At 60.1% G+C, this 11,275-nt stretch overlaps 1 protein-coding gene across 1 annotated transcript; it reads right to left on the bottom strand.

Annotated features, from left to right (window-relative positions):
• Positions 1-1,981: 1,981 nt before the first annotated feature.
• Positions 1,982-11,275, bottom strand: ANGPT4 (angiopoietin 4). Its single transcript, XM_066330765.1, has 9 exons — positions 10,400-11,275; positions 6,136-6,291; positions 5,794-5,915; positions 5,281-5,513; positions 4,676-4,791; positions 4,186-4,287; positions 3,942-4,108; positions 3,065-3,195; positions 1,982-2,987 (listed from the first exon to the last, which is right to left on the bottom strand). Exons 1-9 carry the CDS (start codon positions 10,715-10,717, stop codon positions 2,827-2,829), a joined length of 1,506 nt encoding a protein of 501 aa, XP_066186862.1. The 5' UTR covers positions 10,718-11,275; the 3' UTR covers positions 1,982-2,826.

An 11,275-nucleotide genomic window follows, 5' to 3' on the forward strand; every position in this document is an offset into this window, starting at 1 on the left:
GGCTGTGTGTTGTCTCTTGGGGCAGTGGAGGTTGGGATGGGACAGGGACTCTTGAGGTGCCTGCAGCTCTGCAGGGCTGTGGGTGCTGAGTGGATGGGTGCTGGAAGGGAATCATGGGTTCCATACTGCGGTGTGCCAGCGCGGGGCCCGGCGGGCACGGCAGGGCGGTGGTTGGGTCTGGCAGGTCCCGGCAGAGCCCCAGCTGTTGGGATTCCCCTGTGTGCCATGCACCCTCCCCTGCCTCCTTCCCTCACTCCTGCAAAGCTTGGCCAGGTCCCCCGGCTCTCTAAGAACTGGGTGATGGGGGCGGCAATAGCAGAGACCTCCCAGGTGGGCCGGGATGAAAGCTGGTGCAGGGAGCGCTTTGAAGATGAAAAGTGCCCGTGTGTTCTCCCAGGGCAACCTCGCATTGCACCGCAGCCCTCCCGGCACCTCAGGTGCCTCCTGTGCCCTGAGGTCCCCTGCTCCTGATGTGTCCCATGCAGGCAGGTGTCTGCTGGGGAAGGTGACATCAAAGCCACCAGCAAGCACCTGCACCCAGGGACCCTACCCAGATCCTGGGCCTGCCACTGCCTCCCTTCAGTGCCAGCCCCCTCAGCAGCTGCTGGGGAAGGCAGCACCATAGGCCCCTTGAGTGGGGCTTCCATCCAGCGCTTGGAGTCCCCAAAAAAGCTGTCATAAAGGAGAATTTACCATCCCAGCTTGATTCTTGCCCTGTTGTGTGTCCACCCAGATCCCCTGCTTGGGGTGCAGGATCTATCTGACTCCTGCTGGGGTATTGTCAGGTCCAGCTGCCGGGAATGTGGAGGGCAGGATGTGGTGTCAGGACATGGTGACAGGACATGGGGATGGCATCTGGCCGTGAGTCAGGCTGATAAAGTGCTCTGGGGAGGACATGCACACCCAGGAGATCCTTAATGATGACACATGGGGCACTAGGTGTTTCCCCAAGGAAAACACTCCAGAAACCAGAGGGTCACAAGGACCCCGGGCACTCGCCTGGGGTCGGGCTTTGCCCTTGGGGTAATCTCTGAGGGAACCAGATCCTTGCTGGTGGCTGGGACCGGCTGTCCTGCTGGATTCCGCAGCATGGTGTGTCCCAGGGCTTGGTCTAAATTTGTTGCTATTGCTAAGGAGAAGGTGGGGGGGCCCACCAGTCCCCAGCCAGGCAAGGGCTGAGCAGCCACATGTCCCTCAGGTGCTGTTAGTCCTTGGTGTGGCTCTGATGTCCCATGCCCTGCATGAACGGGACCTGACATGGCCATCCAAAGCTCTGTGTACTGGTGTGCATGCATGATCCTGTGCATGCAGGATGTGTCCATGTCTGTGTGTCCATGTGCACGTGTTTGTGAGCAGCATTTCGATGTGCTCACACAGATGCACACACAGCAGCCTTGTTCCCGGATCAGGAGTCTCCATCTGACTCCCACCCATGGGACTGCCAGCATGAAACCCCAGCACAGACGTGTTCAGACACACGTGCCCCCCCAGAATGCCCCTCCCCCTCTGCCCCCCTCTACTGCATGTCCCTGCTGGGGACAGCAGGACAGCCCCATGCTCCCTATCGCTTTCCCTCTGGCAGCTGCTTCCCGGTGGCTCCGGTTTCATGGGGAGCGCAGCTGAGGCCATCAGTTATTTCCAGGGAGGAGGGACAGCCAGGGAAATGTCCATCACCCTCACCCTCTGTGCTGAGATTCCCCATGGGTGCCCCATGTGCAGGCAGGAGGTGCAGGCAAGCAGCCAGGACAGAAGGAAAACCGGCAGCACCGCCCCCCGTGTTTTCCATTTTTTAATTATTCCCCACTGATGAGCATCTTCTGGAAGCGCCAACAACGTCACGTGCTTTAATCAGTGTTAATTAGCGGGTGCCTCGGGACAGTGATGAGGGCAGGCAGCAGGAGCCCCCCCCTGCTGCTGCGTGCACAGCCGGTGTCGGTGCCAGCACCCACCACCTCCCACCTCCCAGCCCCTGTAACCCACAATCCCCTCCCCACCCACGACCCCCCAGCCCCTTCCTGCCAACCCTGGGGCCCTGCCAGCCCCTGCCAGTGCAGTGTCTGCTCCCAGCAAGCGCCTTCCAGAACTGGGCCATCCTAGGACTGGTACCCATGAAGGTCCCCGGGGACTTCCCCCTGCTCTCCTTTCTCTCTGAGGGCTGGAGAAACCCAGCTCCATCCCATGAGAAGCAGTGCCTGTCCTGCCATACTTGGGGACAGTGGCTTGGGCCATGCTTGGAAGGGGACAGCCTGTGGCCCTCTACATGGCTGTGTCTGGACCAAAGGGGAAGAAGGGACACCACCATCCCCCCCATGCTTATCAGAACTCCTGTCCCACCTAGCTCCTCTAATCCTGCAGGAAAGTGGGATGGTGGAGGCTTTACAATATCCAAAACCAGGGAAAAGGCAAAGCCCTCACCATGTCTGGGGTTCCTGTGAAAGCACATGGTCTCAGGGGTTCTCAAAGCGCCATCCCTGGGGGGATCTTGGAGCCCTGTCCCCAAGACAAATCCCTGAGGCCCAGCAGAAATTCAGGGAGAGAAGCTGAGGTGAGATCAGGGGGTTTCCATGTGCTGGAGCCCACTTTGGCAGGTCTGGCTTTGTTCCACTCCAGCTCCTGCAGCTCCAGCTCCTGCAGCGCCCTTCACCTCTGCCCACGGTTCCTCCAGCATGGCTGTGGTGACAACGCAGACTTCTGAAAAACGGGATAAACAAGAGTAAAAAATATAACTCATGGCAAAGGTTCTCTGCAGCAGCTGGGGCATCTTAACCGCCCCCAACCATCCCTTGTCCCAGACTTCTCTCTGTGCTGGCACTGGCTGCAGGCACGTTAGAAGCTGGAGGGTCGGATCATCATGCGGGTGCCCTTGAGGGAGTAGCTGGGCCCCTGGAAGTGGTGCCAGCGGATGCCGTTGAGCTTGCGGATGTTGTTCCGGGCCGGGTAGTAGATGCCATTCAGGTTGGAGAGGCCACAGGCATCAAACCACCATCCTGTGGGAAGGGAGCAGGTGACGTTGCAGGCTGGCACTCAGAGGTGCTGCATGAGGGTGTCCCCCTGCTCTACTCACCTCCCGAGAGCATCTGGGCACACTTGCAGAGACAGTTGTCGTTGTCAGCGTCACGGGTGCTGAATTGGGTGCCCTGCAGTGCCAGGCCACTCTGCTGCCCAGCCGTACCACTGTAGTCCTGCAGCGACAGCCTGTGCCCAGCAGGAACACAGCCACTGTCACTGCTGGCTGCTGGAGGGTCATAGAGCCCCCAAAACTGCTCAGGGGCTGTCAGGAGCTGAACACAGCACAGAGGGATGTGGGCAGAGAGCCTGCAGTTTCAGCTTGGCCTCCTGTCCTTGGACCCCAAGAGTGGAGGTTGTGGTATGCTAGGGCAGAGAGGACCCTCAAGTCTCCTCCAGTCCTCTTGCTGGGGGTCAGCTCGGTGCTTGCTGAGGGAGGGATGGTGCAGGGGATGCCTGGGGTCTGGTTCCACTGCCAGCCCAGCAGTGAAGGCTCCCAGCTGCTTTCCACCCTCCTGCCCATGGTCAGGAGCACATGGTCATGGTAAGCTGAGCATTAGAAGCACAGCATCCCTCCCTGGACAAGGACAGCCTGGGGATGCCCAACACCCCCAGGAATGCCTGGTGGCCACAGCTGTCACCTCCCTTGCCCAAAGACCCTTAGTGCAAGTGCCCAAGTTGCTCCCACTAGGATGGCAAACCTCACTGCCTTGATGCAATTTTATACATTAAAAATCTACTTCTCAGGAGCCCAGGGAGAGATTAAAGTGTTACACAAAATGCCTGGCACTTGGCATCATAACTACACCAGGACAACCCAGTGAAGCCCCAGGTGATCCTGCACCTCCCTGGGGCACCACTGCTGCCCACAGGGCTTGGGGACAGTCAGACATGGGGAGTGCTGGGTGGCTGTTCCCACAGCGCCTCTCCCCTACCTGTAAAACTGCCGCTCACTCCCCAGCTGGAATTTCCCGTAGTGGGCATACACCTGGCCGCCCTCCCAGTCCTGCAGCTCGACCCTCAGGGCGTAGGGCACCCGGCTCGTCAGCAGGTGCACGGCCTCATTCCCCAGCCAGTATTCCCCCGACGCCTCCCCGAAGCCCTGTGGAGCAGCAGGGTGGGTGAGTTCAGAGTGCCTGGGTGCCCCCAGGGTGTCCTCCCCCCCAGTCAGGCACATACCTGCTTGTACTCCCTCCAGCTCCTCTGGAAGCTGAGGCTGCCGTTGGCACGAAGCTGGATGATGGTCCAGCCCCCTCGATCCGTCTCCATGTCACAGTATGCCTGCCAGGGGAGTGAGGGACAGGCTGGGGGCAGCTCAGTGTGGGTGCTTTATGGATGCTAGAGCTGGCTGAGGGGCTGGCAAGGGTGTGCTGTGCCCAGTGCCTGGCTGAGGGGTCTCTCCTCCCTCCGTGGGCAGGGGCTGGGGTCTGCTGCTTATAGGTCAGGGTGCCTTCAAAATCAGTTTTATGCCCCCGTTTGGAAGGCTGTGCCAGCCCTGCTTTCACCCCATGGGCGCTGCCTTCACCCCTGTGCAGCCCCCAAGGCTAGATGGGGTGGAGAAACTGCCCTGGGATGTGCCAGGAAACAGGGATCTGGTGTGGGGCTGGTGTGCACTAGGTGGGCAACACTCCGGGGTACTGCAGGGAAGCCCTCTCTGGACTGTGCTCACCTTTTTGGGCTCGCTGAGGTTGGCAATGTGCAGGGTGTAGATGCCACTGGCATGGATGCCCGCCCGGTGCACCTCGGCACAGTCCTGGAATTGCTGCTCCTGCCCAGGTGACGTGGCTGTGGCAGAGGGGACAGTGAGAAGGCAGAAACCCTCATGGCCCTGCAGTCTGCCTGGTTTTGCTGCTCTTCTCTCTCCGTTTGGATGCCTTTGTGCTCACAGATTATTTTTTTGCCTTCTGCGCCATCCCCTGAGGGCTGGGAAAGGCAGCTGTGCCACCAGGGCTGCTGCCAGCCTAACCTCTGGGGGTTTGCCACGGCTGGGAATGGCATCAGGCTATAGACCCACCCCTTGGGGCTCCAAGCTGCTCCTTGGTTGCAATGAGTGGATCATTTTCTAGTGGGAGGTGTTCCTACCCACAGCAGGGTGTTGGAATGAGGTGAGCTTTAAGACCCCTTCCAACCCAAACCATTCTATGGTTGAATGAGTCTCTGATTTTTGAGGTGAAGTCACTCAAGCTGAGCAGACCACAGGGGCAGCCTGGCACACTCCTGGGAGGATGAGGAGCTTTCCCACTGCCCCCCACTCTGCCTGCACACCCCGCTCACCTCTGCCCTGGGAGATGAGGCGCACCAGGCTCTGGACAGACTGGATGAGCTGGAGCTGCTGGCGCTGGAGCAGGCTGCTGTTGGCACTGGCAGCCAGCAGCGTCTTCTCCATCTCCTCGATGGTGCCGCTCTGCCGGCTCAGCAGCCGCTGCAGCTTCTCCTTCTCTGAGTGGGCCCCCGCCAGCTCCTCCTGCTGCTTCATTTCCATCTCCAGCACCCGCACCTCCAGGATGCTGGGAGTGGGATGCAGCGGTGATGGGGTGGCAGAGCAGTCCCAGTGTGTCTGCAGGGACCCATTGCTGTCCCCATCCCCTGCTGCACCCCCTGAATTGTACCCTCACTTTCTGGGATGTGCCCAGCCAGGGGAACCCAAAGCCCAGTGGATGTGCTAGGGACCACAGCCAGCACCTGGAGGGGTTCAAGCCCCCTCAAAGTGCAGTGTGAGCTGGGAGAGGACCAGCCTCCTGTGGGGTCCAAGGGCTGTGGGGGTCCCTGAGCTGCCCCAGCCCCTACTTGTTTCTTTTCTGCAGCTTGTGGATCTCATTGGTCTGCAGTAGCAGCTGCTTTTCCAGCTTGGTGGTGGACAGGGAATTCTCCTGGAGCTGCATCTCGATCCGCCATGTCTGATTCAGCACCTGCCTCGAGAGCAGAGGGGAGTCTTGGCATCAGCAGCCAGAGCCACACCACACCCGTGGTGTCACCGGGCTGGCTGGTTTGTGGCACACAGCCCTGGTACCTCTGCTACTGGTGCATTAAACCCTGTGTCACCTCAGGAAATTGCTTTTATCTGCAGACAAACCATGCCACCCACCACAGCCGCAGGCTGGTGGGGACGTGGGGACACCTGTGCCATACCTGGGCCTCCACGTCGGTGAGCTTGCGGCTCTGCTCGGCGCTGCGGTTGAGGAGGGAGCTGCCGATCTCCAGCATGGTGGCAGTCTGGTTCTGCACTGCTGTCTGCTGCAGCTCTGCCATCTCCGGCTTCACGCTGCTCTGGATGTAGCTCTCCAGCTGTGCAGGGAAGTGAGGATGCAGGGGGTCATTTGGGCATCCCTTTGAGTCCTGTCTCAGCATCCTGGCTGAGCCTGGCATCACTGGGCACAGCCCCCAGGCACAGCCCTGTGTCTCCACGAGGCTTGACCCACCTCAGGGCCCTTAGAATCTTATCAGAGGACAGAGGGAGCTGAGCTGCTGCAGGGGAGGCTCCTCAGGCACTGCCTGCCAAGATTCCTGGGCTGTGGTACCAGCTGGGGCCTGGCACAGACTTCCGTGTGCCCAGGTGTGCTGGCGAGCTGGGGTTGATGCCCAGCTAGGGTGGCCAGGCAGGGAGTGGCTGGCACTGGCATCAGCATCAGCTGCCAGTCCCCAATCACTGGTTTCCCAGGGCTGGGGATATGGGTGAGGGGACACAATCAGCCAGGGAAGGTGGGTGTCCGGCACCCGGCGCTGCTCCACGACGTGGAGTACTCGGGGCTGGGAAGAAGCTGGCTGCGAACACAGCTCAGACACAGCTGAGATGACGCTTCCGCTTTCCCAGCCCGCGGGGGAGCCGCCTTTCCCAAAGGCTTTGCTATTTCTGGCAGCCCCGCTCTGAGGTTCCCATTCAGCCCCTCCCCGGGGCGATGGCCTCGGTGGGGGCACGGTCCCTCGGCGGGGGCCGCAGGGAGCGGAAGGGGCCACGCTGCCGCCCACGCTGGGAAAGCAGCCCCTGAGAGCAGGAGGGGACATCCCACAGATGCTGCTGTCCCTGCAATCCCCAGGTCCTGCTCCCTGCCCAGTTGTGCAGGCAGAGCCCCGCATCTCCCTGCATCTTATGGGGTTGTGGACCAGAATCAGCAGGGTTGGGGTGCTGCTCTCTGAGCAGTGTCAAAGCAGGCAGTGGTGCCGGGATGCTCCGCACCATGGTGGGAATGCAGTGGTGCCGGGATGCTCGGCACTGTGGCAGGCAGGCAGCAGTGCCGGGATGTTTGGCATCGTGAAATTCCAGGATGTTCAGGCGTCCTGCAGGCAGCAGTGTTGGGATACTCAGCGTGGGAGTGGGGATTGCAGCAGGCCAGGGCACACGGCTCTGCACTTGTTTGGCATGATGAAATCTCACTGTTCCCTCCTCCTCCACACCAGGCAGTGGCAAAACCATCACCCCACTGTGAGCATCCATGTGGGGCAGGAGGATCCCGTGGCAGGAAGGTCCCAGGGCTGACCATCCCAGCCAGCATTGCACCCGTTTCCCAGGGGATTTTCCCTCACAGGAACATGCTCTCAGAGAGGAAGCAGGGAAAGGTCGGAGAGCCGCGTCTGGAAAACATTTCCCTGAGATGAGGGATTGCTGGAGAGTTTCCCTTTAACCACGTCGTTAATCTTGTTGCTTCACAGGGCTTGGGGAGGCCTTTTCTCCCTCTCAATCTTGCTTTTCACTTTTTTTTTTTTTTTTTTTTTTTTTTTTTTTTTTTTTTTTTTTAAATAAACATATCTGTGAGCCGGGGGCAGAACATACCCATGGAAAAGGTCAAGCTGGCATGGGGAAGGCTGAGAGCTCTGGAGATGGAGCCCTGGATCCTGGCCCCAGCAGCTCCCTGGGAGCTGGAGTGGGGCACGGTGTCCCCAAGCACATCTGGCATAGGGGACACAAGTGGCTCTGTGCCAAGGACAGGGAATCCGGGATCCCCCTCCTCTCCTTCATCTCATGGATGCTGCTGTGAGCTGCGCTCTCATGGTCTCAGAGACTCATTTTTCCACCATAGGGGCAGAGCTGCTGGGGGAAAAGCTGTACTGCTGTTTTGGTCACCCCAAAACCTCACCGTGGAGCAGCAGGAAACTCAGCCACTCGCTGTTCCCATCCTGGGATCCCACTGCCCACAGCTGGATCATCCTGTGCTGCCTTGCAGCCACATCCCTCCCCTGTGTCCCAGTTCCTATCCTGCCCTGGCATTTCTAAACATTTCACAAGCACCAGCCCAGGAATCCTTGAGTCACAGGTGGGTGGAAAACCCTTCACCTGCTCTCCACACTGCTGCACACATCCCAGGGTGAGCAGCATCAGCCCCTGTGCCTCAGGCACCTCAGAGCTGCCAAAATGCCACTGCCCCATTGGAGACCCCATCTCACCCCAAGTCCCCCCCTAGACCCAGTGGCACCATCAAATGTTTGTGTTTGAACTAAAATGAATTCCTCTTGAGATAAAAGCAGCTGATGTGTCCTTGTGTGCTGGGTCCTCGCCATGTCCCCACCAAGTGCTGAGTGGGGAGAGTGGAGCAGCCCCTCAGTGCCATGGATAGGGGTCCTGGGGGAGGCTAGTGCTGGAGATGCTGAGGGGGTCTGGGGAATCTTGTTGGGTACCAGGAGATTTCCCAATTTCTCAGCACCCTGCAGGGCTCCCCATGCCAAGGCAGAACAGACAGGGATGCAATGTTGTTTACGATCTGTTCCTGAACCCAATGCCTCTTTTGAGCCCTCGTTTGTTTGTTCAGGGCTGGAGTCTGACCAAAACAAGCGTTACTGGGCAGCTCTGCTGAAATTTGGGAAGCTGAGGAACAACAGCAAAAAACATGCTGCAATCTGCCTCTAAAAGGAGAGAGCCATGCTGTAGGATGGGGCGGGATGGGATGGATAGAACAGGATGGGAATGGGGAAGGAGTGGGGTATTGACTGCCCAGTGGTCCACTGCCTTGTGCTCCTTGGGGCTGTGGTGAGGGGCACTGCTGCCCACAACTGCCCAGATGTGCAGTCCCACTTTGCCTGTGGCTGTCTGCCATGTGCACCTGTGATGGGACCCTGCTCCCCTGCCTTGCTTGGCCGTACAAAGGCTGCCCTCATCCCGAGGGAAGCTCAGAGCTGCCCTGGGGACACAGGGCATAAAGACACCAGAGCACAGGGACAGCAAGGCTGAGGGTGCAGGAATCCCAGGGCACAGGGGCCCCAGGACTTGTGTGCACCCAGCAGACCCAGCAGGTTGCACAGTGACAGAGATTCAGTGCCACCAGCCAGGTTGTCACTGGCCCTGCTGACCCCTCTGCAACACTCTGGGCTGGCTTCCAGCAGAGCCCCGGTTCAGCGTTTTCCCAGCTCTTGAGGAATTTGTTCTCTAGGATGGCTGAGGGGACAAGGAACAACATCCTGCACGTCTCTGCTCTCTGCACTGTCCCCCACAGCCACAGTGGCTACCCAAGCAGCGTGGCTGGCACAGGCCATCCCCAGGACCCCTACTCAGTGTGTTGGCCCCATCCTGATCCCTGAGTGCTGCAGGGGGTCGGCACAGGGACATCGCCCAGGAAATGGGAGTGCAGAGGCACACGGGTCCCATTGGGACACCACAGCACATGCATGTGGCTCTGCTGGGTCAGTGACAGCTGGGGACAAGCCATTTCCCCTCTTATCAGTGCAGGTACCCAGTGTTCTTGGCATGGGCTGTGGGCTTGGGGCCCCCCCAGAGACGTGTCCCCTGGGATGAGCTATTCCTGGGTCTGACGCAGGCAGCTTCACTCAGCTGGTGGGGGCTCTAGGAAGGAAATGCTGCTTCCTGCCTCAGGCATTGAGGACGGGGAGAGCCAGTGGGGGCTGGGGGTGGCAGCCCTGTGGGTACACAGCCCCTCTGGTGTGGCACCCCACTGCTCCCACTGTGCACCACCCATAGGCCACCCAGGAGCTATGGGTCCCACACAAAGTCTCACCAAGTGCTGGAAGATTTGCAAAGCCTGTAAGAGGGAAAGTAATGAAGCTGGAGAGATTTTGGTGGCCCTGCCCTTGGGACCCTTCCCTTGCCACTGGCCAAACCTCTTCCCAGTCTCCTTGCCCAGATCTTGGAATGCTGATCCCCAAGGAATGCTTGGCACAGCTAACCCAGCCAGGACCATGAGGAGCCCTGTGGCAAGGATGGACAGGGAATACAGCCTCAATGGGAAGTGATCTGTGTGAGTGATCTGCAGCACACATGAGCTGCAGCCCCCGCAGAACCTGCAGCACGCAGGGCTCAGAGAAAAGCTGACCTGGATGCTCAGGTGGGCGCAATGCCCACAGCTGTGCCACAGAGATGCTGCATGTGTGGGTGCTGGACACCGATCCCTGCCCACAGCCACCCCACTGCTTGTCCCCGCACACGCATCCCCCACATCCTACACCCTACCTTCAGCAGCCACTGGGTGCTGTTCTCCAGGATCCTCTCGAGGTGCCGCAGGCGCTGCGCAGCCCCGTGCCCGGCGGTGCCGGCGGGCGAATCCCGCTGGAGCAGCGCGTTGGCCGGGCCGGGGAGCGGAGCGGGGCCGGCGGGGCAGGGCACAGGCTCGGCCTCGGGCAGCACGAAGGTGTAGCTGCAGTGGCCGTGCTGCACGCGGTGGTAGCGCCGGCGGCCGCCGCCCTCCAGAGCCCGGCGCTGGGCTCCGGCAGCGCACAGAGCCGTCGTGGCACAGGTCAGGGCCACGAGGCCGAGGCTGAGCGCCCGCATGGCGCGGGGGTCCCCGCGGGGCCGGGGTACCACGGCGGGGGATGCGCCGGCAGCCTGCTCCGTGCCGGGATGGGTCAGTGGGCGCTCGCCGCCAAGCGCGGCGATTTCGGCATTTCCTCCCTCTGAGCCGGCGCTGGCCGCCCCGGCCTTTTATCGCCAGCCCTCGCAGGGGGAGAGGGGAGGAAAAAAAAAAAAAAAGAAAAAAAAAAGAAAAACAAAGGAAAAAAATTGTTTAAAAACAATACTTCTATCTTTTTTTCTTTCCTCTGAGTCCACTGCGGGGAGATCAAGTTTCACACGTGATCTATAAATGTCTCTCTCACTCACACACACACATTCACACACACACACACACACAGAGTCGCACACGCTGCCCCGTCCCTCCCCCGGCAGTGCTTTGCACAACTCATTGCAGGTCCCGGGGTGGACAGCGCCACGGCAGCACCGAGCCCTCCCACCCTCCAGTCCTGCACCCAGCGAGTCGCCCCGATCGGCACCCGCTGGGATTCACCACACCCAGGCACCCCCGTCCCACGCAGCACAGCTCCCTCCCCGAAT

This window comes from Sylvia atricapilla, chromosome 16 (assembly GCF_009819655.1).
Source record: "Sylvia atricapilla isolate bSylAtr1 chromosome 16, bSylAtr1.pri, whole genome shotgun sequence".
NCBI classification, from domain to species: Eukaryota; Metazoa; Chordata; class Aves; order Passeriformes; family Sylviidae; genus Sylvia; species Sylvia atricapilla.